Source organism: Microsporum canis, genomic scaffold (genome assembly GCF_000151145.1).
Source record: "Microsporum canis CBS 113480 supercont1.1 genomic scaffold, whole genome shotgun sequence".
Taxonomy (NCBI): Eukaryota; Fungi; Ascomycota; class Eurotiomycetes; order Onygenales; family Arthrodermataceae; genus Microsporum; species Microsporum canis.
Window position 1 is genome coordinate 762,423 of NW_003299169.1, and position 16,362 is coordinate 778,784.

Consider the following 16,362-nt stretch of genomic DNA (forward strand, 5'->3'; position numbering starts at 1 on the left):
GAGAAAAACCATATCACGTGTTATTACTAAGTATGTCCAAAAGAGGAATAGCTCCTTAAAACCCTAACTCGCGGACTTTTTTGGTGGGCTCGCTTAGCAAGTCACACTCGCTTAGCTAATCAAGAACGAAACATCCACCTCTTGGTTCGTTTTTGTCGATTTTGCGGATTCAGAACAGCAATTCCACCACTCCTTCGGCCATCGACAACCAAACCGGCATCAAGATGTGAGTTCCCCGTGCTGCTTCATCGGATCGAAGGCTTGCTACCGATACCTTCTTCCTCGAACGCACACTGCGTCCCCCTCCTTTTTTTGGTGGCAGAAATTTTCGTCAATGAAACCCGAGGCGAGAGAAAATTTGTCGCTCTTGTGATATCGAGATGGAAGCGAAGAAGTACCTGTGACTGACCCTTTCTGCGTCTTGATTAGGGTCAACCTTCGCACTCAGAAGCGCCTGGCCGCCTCCGTGGTCGGCTGCGGTCAACGCAAGATCTGGCTTGACCCCAGCGAGGTCAACGAGATCTCTACCGCCAACTCTCGCCAGACCATCCGCAAACTCCTCAGTGATGGACTCATCATCCACAAGCCTGTCACCATGCACTCGCGCTCCCGTGCCCGCGAGCTTGCAGAGGCCCGACGAAACGGCCGACACAGAGGTTTCGGTAAGAGGAAGGGTACCAAGGACGCCAGAATGCCAAGGTACGTTCCTCTTTGTAAAGTTTTGAACAGTTCCAATATTAGATGAAAAAGGATACACCTGCCGGCATCATCGTCAAACGAAAGTGTTTCTTTTCCAGAGTAACGGAAGGAGAGGATCCGGGAAACCCAGGGTAGCTAACAGAATTTCCACTCTTTAGCCAAGTTCTGTGGATGCGCCGTCTAAGAGTTCTCCGACGACTACTTGCCAAATACCGTGCTGCCGGAAAAATCGACAAGCACCTTTACCACGAGCTGTACCACTTGAGCAAGGGTAACACCTTCAAGCACAAGCGTGCCCTCGTTGAACATGTATGGCTTCCCCCGTGCGATACATTTTACTCCTTTAGAAGCAATACTAATATTTGCGCCTACAGATCCACAAGGCCAAGGCCGAGAAACAACGTGAACGTGCCCTCAAGGAGGAGATGGATGCCAAACGTGCTAAGACCAAGGCTGCCCGTGAGAGACGACAAGAGCGTATTTCCGCTAAGCGGAATGCTCTCATTGGTGAAGACGTAGAGGAGGCATAAATCACCCATCAACCTTTCAATATGTGTTATTTCCACTTTCCTCCATCCCACTTCTCCTTGTCGGTATTGGTCAGTGGGCAAGGGAGTTCATGTTGATTTTCGAAACAAAAAAATAATGAAATGGAATTTATGCCCACTATACTGCTACTGTTACCTTTGTTGTTCGTTTGAAGATTTTCTTCATGGATCTACTACGGATTACACGGGATGTTAGTTTTCTTGCTACTGTCATTTTAAACAGTGAGACGATTGAGCAAGATACATGATACAAAACCAATGCAAGTCCACAATAGGGGTCTGAAAGAATTAGCACAGAATTCCACGGGAATTAAAATTACTACTAAATAACAAATATCTGTTTCTTTGAAACCTAAGCTAGAGTGGAAGTTGGGGGTCAGGAATTGATGTTAAAATAAAGGTAACACCGGCTTGAGAATGTCTATAAGCATCAATGCATGTCTGGAATGCGTCACTCGTCGACCTTCTCTTCGATTTTAAGATTGCTTAAGATCGAACAATGCTCTGACCAAGCAGGTGATGTAGGGCATTCAGGCGTACACACATCCTCGTTTTGATAATCAGTCATATCTCGAACTTTCCGCCAGCGAGAGATAATAGATGGAGTTGCTCTCAGTGGTTTGCTGCTGCCGCTTGTGTTCGTCTTAGAGTCAGGGCTACTCCCCGGGAGTATAATGACACTGCTACTTTTAGTCCTTGACCTGGAAAGCAGGCATGATTCTGGCTTATCGACCTCGGGCGGAAACATCAAGGATTCAATATCGATACTGGCCGAGAAATAAAGGGAAGGGCTTGGTATTGCATTATCCATAAGATGGTGAGAATCATCTGGATAGGTATGAGCTAACACGGTTCGTGTAGGGCCCGTAGATAGGCTGAGATGATTTGATATGGTTGATAATTCGTCGAGGGAGCCGCGGAATTCCCTGGAGTCATATTTCTCCTGTTCCATATCAAACGCTCTATTTGGGGTCTGTTCAAATTCACGGACAGTGGTATATGTAATTGACCCTGTTTCGGGCAGAGGCTCAAGTCTGGGTGGGCATTTCCGTTTACATTGAAAGTCAGAAAATGATCGGTTCTGAAAACTTGACGGGTTCGGCGGATGGAGGTATCGAGAGGCTGGAACTGGGATCTGGGGAGTTATAATATCGGACTCTTTCAACTTCAATGGCAAAATGCACGGTGATGGCTTGATGACTTGAATGGGTAGCTCATAAATTTGATCGGTATTATTATATTCAGCGCTCGGCTCGACTACTCCTCGCGGCAGCTTAAGCTGCGACGGTGACCTGAATTTTGGACTTTTCAGGTGATGACGCCAAATACAGCCAAACAGAAAAATGAAGACTGTTAACAGGACTCCGATGGCAGCTATGGAGCAAGCAATAATCAAAGTCCGCTGTCCTGCTATGCCCTGGCTGGTGGAGCGAATATATATATAAGAATGGGCCCGAGGAGCCATACTGGTAATGTAAAATCTATTGACGTATAACCTGATTCAGACCGCAGATGAAGAAGACGATGTGCCCTGACAAGGGTTTTAATATGTTATCGCACATTCAGCTCACAAGCTGGAGTGAAAACTTTTTCCCTAACAGGTAAACAAGGAGCCATGGAAGTCATAGGAATCCCGCATGTCTACATGAGACTAGTCTTAGAACCATGCTCGGCCAAATTTCAATAGAATTACAGGCTGGAGCATCGATTCAGTGATCTCAAGCCACAGATCCCCGGAAGTTCGTTATAAGAGGTAGTCAGTGGATGAAAGAAATTGGGGGGGGGGGCAAGTAGGCTTCGGAACGATCCGAAGTGATTTGCCCCATATTATCCTCATTCTTGATGCGATTCAGGGTCAAGTGCATGAACTTGGGGTGACGGGTCGATCATTGCAGGTTTCCCATTGAGAATTGGGCGAAAAAAACAAATTGCACAAAGAAGACGCCAGTCTCAAAGACAGCCAGAGAGTGACATTTCAACGGGACGAAACTTCCATTTGACACGGCTACCTGCCCGACGGGTAGTTTTGAGTTGGGCGTATGAATGGAGGGTCTTTATGCCGTGGCAGAGATGTCGGGAGGCTGCAGGTTGGCTGCGGGAAGAAAATAATTGTTACCCAGAACAATGTCTTGATTGAGACGGGCAACATAGGGGCAATGCAGTGTCACCTATGTCCTCCATTAGTAGGTTATAGGCAAGAAATAACCAAAACAGGTACGGCATTGGGAGAGCAGTTTGGGCGGTACTGCTGCTCCGATGCCCAAAATTCCACATGATAATTCAGGGTTTCAGAGTGTTGAGGTTGAAAACCCACGAATATAGACATAGGGTATCTTGTTCGAAGCTCATGAGGGATGAGATATGGCTCCGTGATATATTTGCATATCCGGAACCCATTCTCCTACAACCGCATTTGAGAAGAATTTTGAAGTCTTTCAAACAATCACATACATGTTATCTTGTTCTGTAGAGGGACTGATACTAGGTGCATGCCCCAGATGGCCTCATATATCGTCGGAAGGGCATGGAGAGAACAAAACTTATGTTTGATGAGAAGTTGGAAACCATCGCTGGATCTTCACAAGCCACGTGACCGTACTCTGACCTCGAGCTGATGAAACTTGAAGTTGATATTATTCCGACGTATTAATTAGAAAGAATGCAGAGTATTCCTGCAGCCTCATGTGGGTATTTGTATACGACAATGCCCTACTCTCACTGGCTGTGAAATCTGTGGTTATTTGCCAGATATTGTTAAGCCGGTGGTTGCTGTTGGCAAGTTTCATGCTGCTCCGGCGCCAACATCCCTGACCATAAGGCATCTTCTCTAATCCCTCGCTTGGGCATAACAATATTATCTGTCATTATTACTGTCTACCCTCCCTTTGCTAGTCAATAAACAATATTATCATGCTACACAAGCTTGAGTGAGCCCCGAAGCCATCTGGTTGTTACTGGCGAGATTCGACAAGCTATCTGGCATTCTCCGTCTTCAACTCAAGCAGAAGCCAGCATTATTGCACAGTTCCGAGGCTCGATTGCGGATATAGCAGTCATATTCTTATGGGCTACCCCGTTCATAAAAAGCCCGCATCATTACCATCTTGCCAGAGTATCTACCTGTTACACCCATCTCGACAGTCTTAACTTCTACCAACCAAACAAACACCGAGGGTCATATGAACTTGTCCATCTAATCCTTCTATTCAGTCTGTGTGCTGCCGCCAATCAATCCTACCTTGCTATATTTGCTAGCCAAGGCCGTCTTCAAAGGCGTATCGGTGGCCATGTTCAGCTGGGGAGGTGGTCTGGGTAAGCTTCTTGGTTCTTTCTAATCCATTGGCTGTTCGCAAGCAATTGGGAATATTGCTTTTCTTCATGGAGTTTCTCTCTCGGAACCCTTCCTCCTCGTGTTGGACGTTCACTTCCATTTGAATCTTTTATTGTTGTGTAGCTGGGGCCCTATATACATTCTGCCAAAGCTGGGCCGGAAAATTATATTCATTCTACAATGAACGACTAACAATTTGACATAACAGCCGTACCAAGCTTCTACGTTAACTTGGAAGAGGAGCGTGAGCCGCCTCCGTTACCAACTACAGTCCAATTCCCGGAATATGGCAGGTTGAATTCATACGGACCTCATGATGAGAAGGGCTGTGATGTACTCTATCGCTTGCTGGCCGGTGCCAAAAAACCCCAAGATATTACAGATGAATATCTAGCGGCGTTTAATATTAAGGTGGTACCTGATGTTGATGCTTCCAGGATTGTGCCAGACCATGATCAGAACCCTAAACCTCCCTACCAATGGCCAAATTATAGTCCCGGGGAGGGCGAAGAAAAACTGGACGCAACCATTGATGCTCCGATCTTCTTGAGCAATGGAGCTCCCTTTCCTGACAAAAGCAAACATAATCTCTTAAAGGAGGAGCTGTTGTTTGACAATGACGATGCATTCCGCTCCCTTGCACGTGTTGAACCGCCACCAGGGCGTAAGAATCCTCGGATTGCGCATGCGAGGAAGTTCTGGACCGCATTACAACAAGCTGCTCAATATTGGGATACTAGCCATGACAACTATTATGAGATTAGTACTGAAAACGACTCTGGCTGTGCTGCTACGGATCCTACGATAGCCAATAGTCACGGAAAGGGTGTAGCCTCGGGTGTAGCCCCAGACAATGTATTAGGTAGCAGGATGGATGTCGATAATAGATATAGCTATAATCAGTCGCCAGTCACTATACCCCAAATGAAGCTGAGAATCCCGAGTGGTAACCGACGCTACAAGGGTCGAAGAATTGGTACAGGAACGGATATGCCTGACTCGGTTCGAGAAGATATCCTACGTGGTCTCGTGGAAATGGTAGCTTGGTCACTTGGCTGCCAGATTAAATTGCCAACAATGCCGCCTCGTCTCGCTGTCAAAGATCTTTTGTTCCCCGTGCGCCAGAGCTTTAACGTCTCACGTATTCCACAGGATAGACAAGAAGCACGGAAACGCATTCTTGAAGGCCCAGTACTTGTTGCCCAGTGTCGAGCCGAAACACAGTTCTATGACAACGCTACCGAACAAAGATATGTCGAGAAATGTGATGTCTTACGTGAAACAGCAGGCATGCTTCTACTAGCTCAAGAAAGAGCGCGAGAAAACAAAACTGAAGTCAAACCTGGGGATGGAAAATGGTGGGCCACAACGCCTCGGTGGGGAGGCCTCCCGAACAACGGCCCGGTTGGCGAGCCAATTCGAACTAGCCCAGAGGAGCTGGCTGAGCCTGCGCCTTCAAGTTCGCCAGTGGACCCTGAAGCCACCGCAAACAAACGGACAAAACACGACAGGTCGACTATTTCATTTCGACGAGGCTTAGGGCCGAATAGAAAGGTCTCTATGGTAGAGAAATGGAAAACTGTTCAGCCTGGCCCAGGTTTGTGGGATAAGAAGATGAAATATGTAAAGATAGGAGCTGATGTTGACAGCCCGTTTGATGATGTGGGTTATGGCCGTGCATCAAACTTGGAGATACTAAGTATTGGCTAACGTTTTCTTGTCTAGGTCTTCATGGTCTCGTCAATCAACCATCATTTCTCTATCATTCACCTCAGAGTCTATGACCAGTACCTTCAATGGCTTGAAACGGGGAAAGCGGATTCTGTCAATACAGATGCAGGCTTAGGCTCAGATGCTGACCCAGAGTCATCACAATGGCGATCCCTGGTGCTTCGCCGAACGCGCTGGTTTGATTTCTTTAACGCCACGGATCGTTCGGAAGGGTTTGACGGACTCTGGGCCGTGCTTACGCATATGATGAGATAGGTAGAACGAGGGCCATCCTACCTTTTCCGTCTTCAAGGTGTAATTCCCCTTATTTGCCGTTGACCGAGTTGTTGTCTCCCTCCTGCTACTATAAAGACAACAAGGTGGATTATTTTCGACTCTTGGCCGCTTTGCCGAAGGGAGTATCTATATCTAGACCCAGTCTTTCTATGCTATCCTTCGTTCCCACCCCTGCTACATACGCTTGCTAGCCCTATGTATGTAATTCAGTGGTTTTCTCGTGGCATCAGATTGGATACAAAATGCAACATCAGATTCTACTATGTAGAAAGAAAATGACATTATCATTTCATGCTGTCAATGAATTATACATGAAGCGGGTGGGCCAGTCAATATCGTAATATGGACATGGTATAATGCCAGGAATATGTTAGTTTCTGGCCAACTTCCAACCTCATCCTGTTGGTGATTCGTCCAGGATGAAAAGGTACATGTCAAGATTGTAAATTAATGTCTTATTCTGTATATGTACGTACATAGAGACAGCTGCTATAATAATAATAATAATAACGGCAGTAATAACAATGCATGACGACAATCAGCCAATGTCACATCAGACGAAAACGGTAAAAACGGCGATGCAGGCCCCATCGACTGCAAACCTCAGCTCTCTCATCTTCCCCCACGCAAGCATCCATGACGACAACAATTCCAACATCTAATATCCCAGGCAGATACCTATATTATACACCCATTGCTATATGTGTATATATATAGACATATACTTCTTATACTATGGCTGCTCTATCCAGGTGCCGTCCTGCGTTCCAAGCTTTTCCGGTTGGATGGCCTACCTCGACCTATTATTTCTCCGTTCAGCTATACAGTCAACACGCGCACCACCATACGCTCAAAAATTGACAGCAATTGAGTTATAGCCCTCTGCATAACAACTCAAGGGTATGGTGTAAACAAGGATCAAAGAGATGAGACGAGACAGTGGCCGGGGATGGAGGGGGTCGGCCGTCATGAATGGGCCCGTCAACCACATTTGCCCTCGAGTCCTACGCCGTTTATATGTTTATCATCTGCCACGAGATCGAACACGCCCTCGGCAAGTGAAGCTGCCTACATATTACCTTGGACTACGGCCTCCCACACAGCCAATAAAAGTGGGAAGACGAGGTGGTGAGACGCAGTGGGATGGATGGGAGGCAATTCCATGTCCCAGCTAGGTGACCATCGCCAACCTTCATCACATCGTATATATACAATTATGGAGTGTCCCCCCAACTCAGATCTCCACCTGTCCATGGCCTCACAATCGAATGTATGGACGCTAAGCCGCGGGGAATACCGGAAGAGAAGCCTATCTTGATCTTTGGGAAAATTGCCCTGGATATCATCCCACGGACATGGATAGACGATAACCCCTAGATATATCTGATGCATTTATAATTTCGATTATTCACTAAGATGAACATCGCATAGCGCGTTAATAATATCATAGAGGCTGGGTTTATGGGGGGGGTAACGGGAGAGGTATTGCTGTTTTATCCCGAAATCTTTCCCCGCCACTTTGATATCCATCTTTCCTTTTTCTTTATTGTTGTTTTTGTTATGTCTGCGCCCTTTTGATGCCTAACTAACATTTTTTTTTCCAGGTAAAGCGGGCTCAACATAACTTACATGTACACCACATGCACTGCACTCACGTACTCCATACCTGCTGCGTACGGAGTACATACACATAACGGATAACGGTGATCCGCATGCATGTGTAAATAATTAAATCTCCTGCTTGATGCCGCCAAGTTTCTTTTTCGCTTGACCTGCATTGTCATCGAGACTGCTTGGCTTTTGCATGAAACCTCGAACCCCTGAAACGGTAATGAATATGATAGAAATGACCACCTGAGCACCAACCGACACCTGGGTATCATCTTTGTTCTCTGTGGGTATTCGAGAATCAATGCTCCTCCGCATACCAAAACACAACCGCAATAGTATGAAAGAGCTGCGAGTCGTATCGTGGCGAATGGCACAGGGACAATGGCCATTTTCCATTATATCATTAACCCCTCGAATCATTTAAGAGAAGATGATCTCTCACACACGCTACACCCTGCACTATTCCGCCTATCCTTATTTCATTCCAATATTACATCCAAATGGAAGAAAGGAATATGCAGCTAAGATGCCTTTATAATCATTTCCAACTATAAGGATTGATAATCGGACGAGAAACAAGACTCAGGGGGAACTGAACCTGCTGAATCACGTAGGGGCGCTGTTTTTCTTTATTTCGTATCACACTTCAGCTCACAACTTTTTTGCCCTGCTTCCCACATGATGAAGTTAAAGCGCCCAAGCGTTTCTTTTTTCCTTACTTTTCTTTTTTGCCGACAGACACCTTCTATTTATCTTTTATTTATTCTTCAAGATACTTTCCCTTTTCGAAGTTTGAGTTCAGCTCGGCGGGAAATTCAGCTATATGTACTAATGTTCTCCCAAGGCGCACTTGTGGCGTTTGACCACGCTCTTTATGGACAACCACCAAGCCGTCATTCGTGTGCCGACCAAGCGCGCTGTCCATGCCAGCAGGCGAACAAACCATATTGCACTATTCGAGATGTGGAGAACTGGCCATACATGTATATGCAATATTGTATGGGACGCTAGTTGATGAGCCAACGCAGAAGAAGGCCAAAGGAATTTTACCATGGGTCGAAGAACAAAACCCGGCCTGAGCCGCAACGCTAAATACTCTGAAGTCCCCGATTATTCACCGACAATTGTTCCTCCATACATGCACAGTATTTACAATCCCAGGGTGCTGTTGGTGTACAAAGTATAGACGGGGGCGTATTCTAGACAAAAGCAACCCTCATATATATGACGCGTCTGCTCCGTATAAGACGGTCATTTGCCGACTTGTGTCTTGGATTTTTACATGGTATCAACGATCATCTGACCAATACAGGGCAAAGCGAAGGTATGGGAGATGGCCCAGGCGATCGGAGCCCGATAACGGGGAGGGTTTAGGGGTCAAGGAATTGAGATCATATATTGCTTTGGACAGGGGGTGGAGAATACTAACCAAAAAATCACAAAGGTCCGGATGAACAGCCAGTAGAAAAAAGGAGGGGGATGAGAAAAGACCGAGACAGGGAGCAAATGGGCGAGAAGAGAATGAGCAAGCAGGCCAGCAAGGGAGTCCCGTATACATGGCTACTTGCTCTGGGTTGGGGGCTTTGACAGCATGGGTTTGGGATATACATAGTACATCCTTCGTTGGCAGGGGGTAAACAGACGTTGTGGTGCCCAAAGCCGCGGGAGCCTACCGCCGCCACTGCGTTCCATCGATTCATGAACACTTTCCATGGTTAGCCTATGCAGATGCGTCCTGATGTTTGTGATAATGGCTGTCATGGCTTGCAAACAGTTCCTGAGACTCCATACTCTTATCCAGTATGTCTCACGTGTATGGCTACGAGCGCCTCGGAGTTCCTTTTTTTTTTTTTTCATTCTGATAGTCGGTAAGGGATCGATTACGGGATGAAAACGGCTTCTACGGTTCCCTGCTCCTCACTGGTCGAATATTCGAGCCTTTCCGTTATCCTGGGTAGCCAGAGATATTCATGATTAGTCTAGACAGAGACTGCTGTGGGACGTAGTACGACGTTCACGCCACAGACTCACTTGTCAACCTCAAGGACCTGCGAAAACGTTGTGACGTATCTCTCTGTTCGTGCCATCTCTATTCGGAGGTTGTGCGCCTGAGATATGGAGGGGGTGAAGTCGAGATGCTCCAACCCGCAGCTACGGCAGGGCTCCCAGCCAACGAGCTCCGTTTACGTATTTAATGACGTTCTTGATAAGAAAGGGACACGGAGTAGATATACTCCCATGGGTTACATACACTCTCGGCAGTCTCTTGCTATTTGCCGTCGATATGCAATTATACGCTAAAACTAGCATACAAACGAGCTACACCATTTCCAGTGTATATACGCCTGTTTGAGATTTCAGATTTGAACTGGGCCAACGTATGGGTCTCATCGATCGGTTCTGTGGGGTGCGTCATGTTTACTTATTCACCGTATACAAAAATGCACAGGGGCGGAGAACAGAACAGGGCTTTCATCAAAGGAATGCTTTCTGCTCTCCTTTTCCATGAAGAAAGCTTGTTTGTTCCAGCTCCCTCTGCCACGGATTCGTTAGTAACCGGTGATATAGTTATAAACGAGGTATGGAGAAAGATGGGACTCTGTTTACTGTGTAATACTGGACTCGGCGCAGCAGAGCATGGGGATTGCAGGCAGGCCCAACTCCTAGAAAGCTGCGAACTTGTTCAAGGATATGCTATTCGGCGGTCACCGAGAAACCCTCTCAACCGGCTTTGAAACCCAAGAGATCATCATCCAGATGTGGAGTCAATGACAAGATGGAAGCCAGTATATACGACCAGCCATACACTCCAGCCAGCTGGTAAGAACTCCACGAACAGTTTGCCCAGAAGAAACTCGATGCAGCTACCCTGCCTTCCAAGGCCAAAAAGTTGGGGATTCGCCACTTCCTTCGACTCTTTGGGTAACGGGCATCTGGGCCGTTCTTGCATTGCATAGTAAGCGCTTGACAGCCATATAGAAACGAATGGGCATGACAGGATATAAGTCAAGCTGCATACATACTACATGCTGGGGGCGAACAGATCTACCTCCAAAATCTCGGCACTCTCTTTGGCACTCTTGAATCATGATACACTTCGGCTCTGCATACTAGATACGCCTTGGGTCTGAGGAGTTCTGTGCCGCGTGTTGAGCTTGCCTGCACCTGATATGATGCTTTTTTGTCCCATAGGTTGATGGGTCTGACTCGGTTAAGGCGTTGATTCGCCCCGAGAAAAACTTAAGCTAGGCAAGCTAGGTTAATTAATAGCAGATGTGGATATTATATTTGCTGGAGTGGATGGGGAATTTGGGGAGGGAGGGGAGGATGACGGGATGCGCCAGGGCATCTCTCTTCTCTCGCTTGAGGGGCCTTATTTTTAGTACTCGGGAAATACGAGATTTGGCATGCTCTTCCCTACCTCCCTGGAGCCTTCAGTTTGTTCCCTCTTGATGGAATTCGTTGATGGACACCGTGGTACGAAGTTATACTACATATCAACGCCGCAAAACCGAGCCTCTGCATAAACCCCCTTTCTTGGAGGAGCAGCAGCGGCGGTACATACTTAGTACGTAACGGCTGGATCTATCGTTTCTCCAGCTGCTAAAGGTTTTGATGCAGCAACCCGCCGATAGTCCCCGGCCAGCAACCTGTCACTCACCTTTTCTTCTTGCGCTATAATACATCCTATCGCCCCAATCCCTGGTAGGGCCCCCCCCTCCCCCGTATGTATGGAGTATACAGGCTTCGTACAGCAGGCGTTGTTACAATCCCACCTACTGCTCCCGTACTCTGTACGTGCATCTTGGTTGGTTTTCATTTTTCGCCTTTTGGACACTACTTTCGCCGCTCCATACATAGCAACTCCATCTCCCGTCCGCAATTCCGCAAGCCGCAAGCCGCAAACCGCAAAATTGTGACTCCGTTCTAAGCTTAAAGGCGTTGTGGGTGATCCGATCCTTTTCTCCACTCGCTCTGTGCTCTTCCTCTCGCTGCTGTCTCTGTTGCTAGTTTGCTTGAGAGTTTCGATTTCAGATAGGGAGCGTGAGCGTGATAGAAGGCGCAGAGAGAACGCCTGGTATCTTCTTTCCCCCTTGTCAGTTGATGGTTTGCGCCAGAATCACCGTCGACATCGACATCGAGCATACTTGAGCCTTGATAGACAACTTCGGCTACGAGCCCAAAAGGCCTGCGGGAGCTTGGATCGCGTTCGCCCCCCCTCAGCACCATACCATCGTCCTCCCGTCTTGCCCAGTCAGATCCCATCTATCCACGCCCATAAGCCTTCTGCTTAAAATCACCAGATCATCGACTCGCAACTGGGGCGAACAGCAGGGAGGAAAGACGTTCTTCCGACCGTTTTGACTTGGTCATTCATTCCCAGGGCCAAACCAAAAAAACCGTTCATCCTGTTTTTATAATATTCATATTTCCGTACATCCTTACACCGCACAACCGCACATCGCCGCAACGCCGCCGGCCGAGGCAGAAGGCGTCTACATTCCTGCCTCGCTAACTCGCTGAGACTGCCTGGCTTGGACGTTTCATCTTTTGAGCTGCGTCGGTTTCCGTGGCTCTCAAACATCGGAAACTTTGCCTGGAGCCGGGTAACCACCGTCCAAGTAGGACCATTACACGGCTGCTGACAGCTTTGGGTTGATGGTTCAGGAACCACAGCTTACCATTATTTCTGAACGAACAGCCGGCCCGTCGACTTGTCGAGATCTTGTCTGCTCTTTGCTCTCCACAAAGTGATTCCCATATCGTTGCGGCCTCGAGATCAACCTTTTTTTCTTCGCCCTCAATATTTTTCTATCCATTCTTTGCTGCACCCTGAAACAAATTCGCAGAATAACACCTGCCACAGACAGACCGCCAGCTGTTCTTCACTTTGCTCGTCATCGGATTTCCGCGCCTTTCTCTCACTATATTTTCGCAGTATAGGACTTGGGATCTAACAGTCACCCATTAGCCATGCTATTTTTACGGAGTTCATTCAACTGGTCTTTGTAGAACGTATATACATCGCACTCTTTTTTTTCCTACAAAGCGAAAAATACAACCTACGACAGATTACTCTCCGGGTCCTGTGTTTAAAGGGATAACTGAGCGTCCCGATCTTGGACCGAGTTGAAATCATGACAATGGAGGCTGCGACAGCATCAGAGAACCCAAAGTCTTTGCCTACGCTTCCATCCCCGCCGTCGGTGCGCCAGCTGCCGCCCTCAGAACGCCCGCCGTCTCTCCCTCCTCCCCGGACATACGACAGCTCTTGGGTACGTTCATATCATCCTTACGAGAACGCAGATCAACGAGCGCCGTCTTCCTACTCTGCTTCTCCCCGGGAAGGTCCCCATATGGCGGAATCATACGGCAGGCCCGGAAATAGCATAACACCCACTTCCAGAACACCCAACGGTACATTTAGACCGGTCAATGGTGCCCATGATGGCAACCCAAATCCTCCTAATAACTATCAACCTCCAAACGACTTCCATAGCCGGCCGGGTAGCTATGGCGCTGACAACGGCCATCCAAATGGAGAACATCACAGTTTGCAGATGATTTCACCTGTCGATGGCATGCAGCCACCATCGTCCTCAAACCGGCCATATCCTCCTAGCACACCGATATCTCAGACACACAACCCATACGACCAGAATAATTACTTCCTTAACCAAGCTAATTCACAGGCGCAGTCGCAGGCTCAACGGCAGCGCCGAACCACGCGCGCGCAGCAGGTAGGAATTCATACCGACAGCGGGATATATAGTATTTCAATCTGGGGCTAATCAATTGTAAATAGGCCTGCGATCAATGTCGTGCGCGAAAAGCTAAATGTGATGAGGGCCGTCCGTCATGTAGCTTGTGCAAAGAGAGCAACTCAGTCTGTGTCTATAAGGATGTTCCCCCTCATAAGTACGTGGCAGATATTGGTTTAGTGCTGTATTTTGATACAAAACTAACACTTTTCCGCTGTAGGCATGAACGCTCGACTCAGTTGGTTCTTGACCGTCTTAAGCAGTTGGACGATCGATTCAACGATATGTTAAAGGGTCAGGCAGAGCAAGATTTGAAACTAGAAGCCTTGATACGTGCTCAGAAGATGTCACCATTTAGCCCTAAGCTTGAAAAGAAGCCCGAGGTAGCCCAAAAGACACCGACGCCTGTGGAACAAGAGCGGACCTCTCCACAAGCCGCAGTTACAAGCGAAGCTCCGAGTGGAAAGCATATAAAGGACGAGCATATCGATCTACATATCGACGATGATGAACTATCCATTCCTATCGAACACACCACCGCAGCCCACAAGCTTCTCTTATGGCCATCAATACAAAAATTACTACCTGAACGAATTGACGCAGACTATGTTATGGAATTAGAAGAGGAACGAGGTCCCATCAGGCCCTATGGCCGTGGTGAAGGTGAAGACGGACATGATATCAACGTTTACCCGCTTAGCCCAAAGCTTCGGTCTCCAAGCCCGCGAGAAGACGAAGGATACCAAACCCGTTCTCCCAGCACTGGATATGGGACCGGACTAGAAATTTATCAATCAAATCCCACTTTGCGTGTCCCGAAGGAGCGCCAGGTAGGTGGCCTCAATGCTTCTGGCGTGCTTAATCTTGATGCCGACGTTATTGAGATGCATCGCCAAAGCTATCTCCAGAATATGCATATTTTGCACCCTTTCCTTGGCCAGGATAGCCTTAACAACATGATTACAAATTTCATCCGGACATACAGCCCCCAGTCTAAAACTATGCCAACACCCCTAGCCTCGCGAGCTGATCCGGCATCAGGTGTTCATAGAGTCCAAAAACGAAAGCGATCTATTGACATGACGGACGGATACCCTGAGTCACCTGTGTCAGACAGCTTCTCTCCTCATGGCGGCCATGAAATACAACGTTCGCTAGAAAATGCAATCGTTTTACTGGTGCTGGCTCTTGGCTCTATATGTGGATATAAAGGGCCTATCCCCGGCCCGGTACGCCACGTTCAGTTTGGCCCTTTCACACCTGTAATGGGAGATCATTCTATAGCCGTGTCAAACTCCCCGCCTGAGAGTATGCCATTCGCAAACCATCATAGACGATTTTCTACGCAGTCAACCCATGTTGGTCCAGACCCGCCCGATGTAAGGAATATGGACGTCATTCCTGGAATGGCATATTATGCACTTGCCTCGGACATTTTGGGAAATTTACATGGGGGCAATGATCTGGCCCTTGCTCAGGCTTGCCTTCTCGCAGCTCTGTATACAGGACAACTTGCGCACCCTTTTTCTAGCCACGGATGGATCTATCAAGCAGCCCGTGCCTGCCAGGTTTTGGTTCGACCGTGAGCAACCCCCCTGCTATAACCCCCCTTTTTGCCAAAAAAAAAGAAAAAAAAAAAAAAGGTCGTTGCTCACTTATATGTCTTAGGCGAAAATATGATTGTATGCCTGAGGGTCCAAGAAAGGATTTGATATGCCTAGTTTTCTGGACTTGTCTACAACTCGAGAGGTAAGAATAACATGAGTAAAATTAAGAGAAAGAAAATATGCAGAGCTAATGGATATTGCGAAACAGTGATATATTGGCAGAGCTTGATTTGCCAGCCAGTGGGATAAGTCGACTAGAAGGGCGCATGAATTTCCCGCGAGGTGTTTTTGCACATACCATCCCAAATGAAATATATGCGCCTAATACCATGATGATGATGTATTATCTTGTTCAAATTCACCTCCGGAAAGTTCTTAACAGGATCCATACCGACCTGTACAAGGCCGAAAGTATGACATAAACCACGTTTACACCCCCGTTAAGGCTTGGTAACTAACCATTACCTTTATCACAGAGCAAGGAGGTGAAAAGGCCCGCTGGTCAACTAAGATCCAAGAAGCTCTAAGCTTCAATCTCGAGCAATGGCGTAGCGGCCTTCCAGAATACATGCGATGGGAAGATTCCGACCCGCCGGCAAAAGACATCAATACCGCACGTATGCGCGGGAAGTACTACGGTGCAAAATATCTTATCCACCGACCTCTCCTACACCATGCCCTACATCCAATGGCCCCTAAACCTCGCAACGCTGTCCCTGCCGCCTCTCCGGCCCAGTCCACTGTGTCGAGCTCGCAGTCTCAGGTATCACCATCTCCTCTCCCCACGTTCATCAGCG

General features: G+C 47.6%; 7 protein-coding genes across 7 annotated transcripts in view; 3 read left to right on the forward strand and 4 right to left on the reverse strand.

Annotated features, from left to right (window-relative positions):
* Positions 1-194: 194 nt before the first annotated feature.
* MCYG_00291 (60S ribosomal protein L19) lies at positions 195-1,372 on the forward strand (the record flags this gene model as incomplete). The annotated part of the gene is made up of 4 exons (XM_002850141.1): positions 195-226; positions 430-699; positions 858-1,008; positions 1,074-1,372. Coding segments are annotated over 4 exons (579 nt in total).
* Positions 1,373-1,698: 326 nt separating this feature from the next.
* MCYG_00292 (uncharacterized protein) lies at positions 1,699-2,712 on the reverse strand (the record flags this gene model as incomplete). The annotated part of the gene is made up of 1 exon (XM_002850142.1): positions 1,699-2,712. The coding sequence occupies one exon, from the start codon at positions 2,710-2,712 to the stop codon at positions 1,699-1,701; it is 1,014 nt and encodes a 337-aa protein (XP_002850188.1).
* A 1,822-nt stretch (positions 2,713-4,534) lies between these two features.
* Positions 4,535-6,564, forward strand: MCYG_00293 (conserved hypothetical protein; the record flags this gene model as incomplete). The annotated part of the gene is made up of 3 exons (XM_002850143.1): positions 4,535-4,559; positions 4,787-6,240; positions 6,304-6,564. 3 exons carry the CDS (start codon positions 4,535-4,537, stop codon positions 6,562-6,564), a joined length of 1,740 nt encoding a protein of 579 aa, XP_002850189.1.
* A 1,749-nt stretch (positions 6,565-8,313) lies between these two features.
* MCYG_00294 (uncharacterized protein) lies at positions 8,314-8,616 on the reverse strand (the record flags this gene model as incomplete). Its single annotated transcript, XM_002850144.1, has 1 exon — positions 8,314-8,616. The coding sequence occupies one exon, from the start codon at positions 8,614-8,616 to the stop codon at positions 8,314-8,316; it is 303 nt and encodes a 100-aa protein (XP_002850190.1).
* Positions 8,617-10,076: 1,460 nt separating this feature from the next.
* MCYG_00295 (uncharacterized protein) lies at positions 10,077-10,612 on the reverse strand (the record flags this gene model as incomplete). Its single annotated transcript, XM_002850145.1, has 4 exons — positions 10,077-10,146; positions 10,228-10,347; positions 10,448-10,465; positions 10,509-10,612. 4 exons carry the CDS (start codon positions 10,610-10,612, stop codon positions 10,077-10,079), a joined length of 312 nt encoding a protein of 103 aa, XP_002850191.1.
* Positions 10,613-11,306: 694 nt separating this feature from the next.
* On the reverse strand, positions 11,307-12,476 carry MCYG_00296 (uncharacterized protein; the record flags this gene model as incomplete). The annotated part of the gene is made up of 4 exons (XM_002850146.1): positions 11,307-11,441; positions 11,594-11,686; positions 11,774-12,289; positions 12,429-12,476. The coding sequence occupies 4 exons, from the start codon at positions 12,474-12,476 to the stop codon at positions 11,307-11,309; spliced, it is 792 nt and encodes a 263-aa protein (XP_002850192.1).
* Positions 12,477-13,334: 858 nt separating this feature from the next.
* The window catches only part of MCYG_00297 (C6 zinc finger domain-containing protein), a gene marked incomplete at both ends in the record, with an annotated part of 3,577 nt that continues 549 nt past the window's right edge, over positions 13,335-16,362 (forward strand). Inside the window, 6 exons of the mRNA XM_002850147.1 lie at positions 13,335-13,937; positions 14,003-14,115; positions 14,179-15,540; positions 15,627-15,707; positions 15,774-15,976; positions 16,042-16,328. Coding sequence (XP_002850193.1) covers positions 13,335-13,937; positions 14,003-14,115; positions 14,179-15,540; positions 15,627-15,707; positions 15,774-15,976; positions 16,042-16,328 — 2,649 coding nt within the window. The remainder of the gene's footprint in view (positions 13,938-14,002; positions 14,116-14,178; positions 15,541-15,626; positions 15,708-15,773; positions 15,977-16,041; positions 16,329-16,362) is intronic.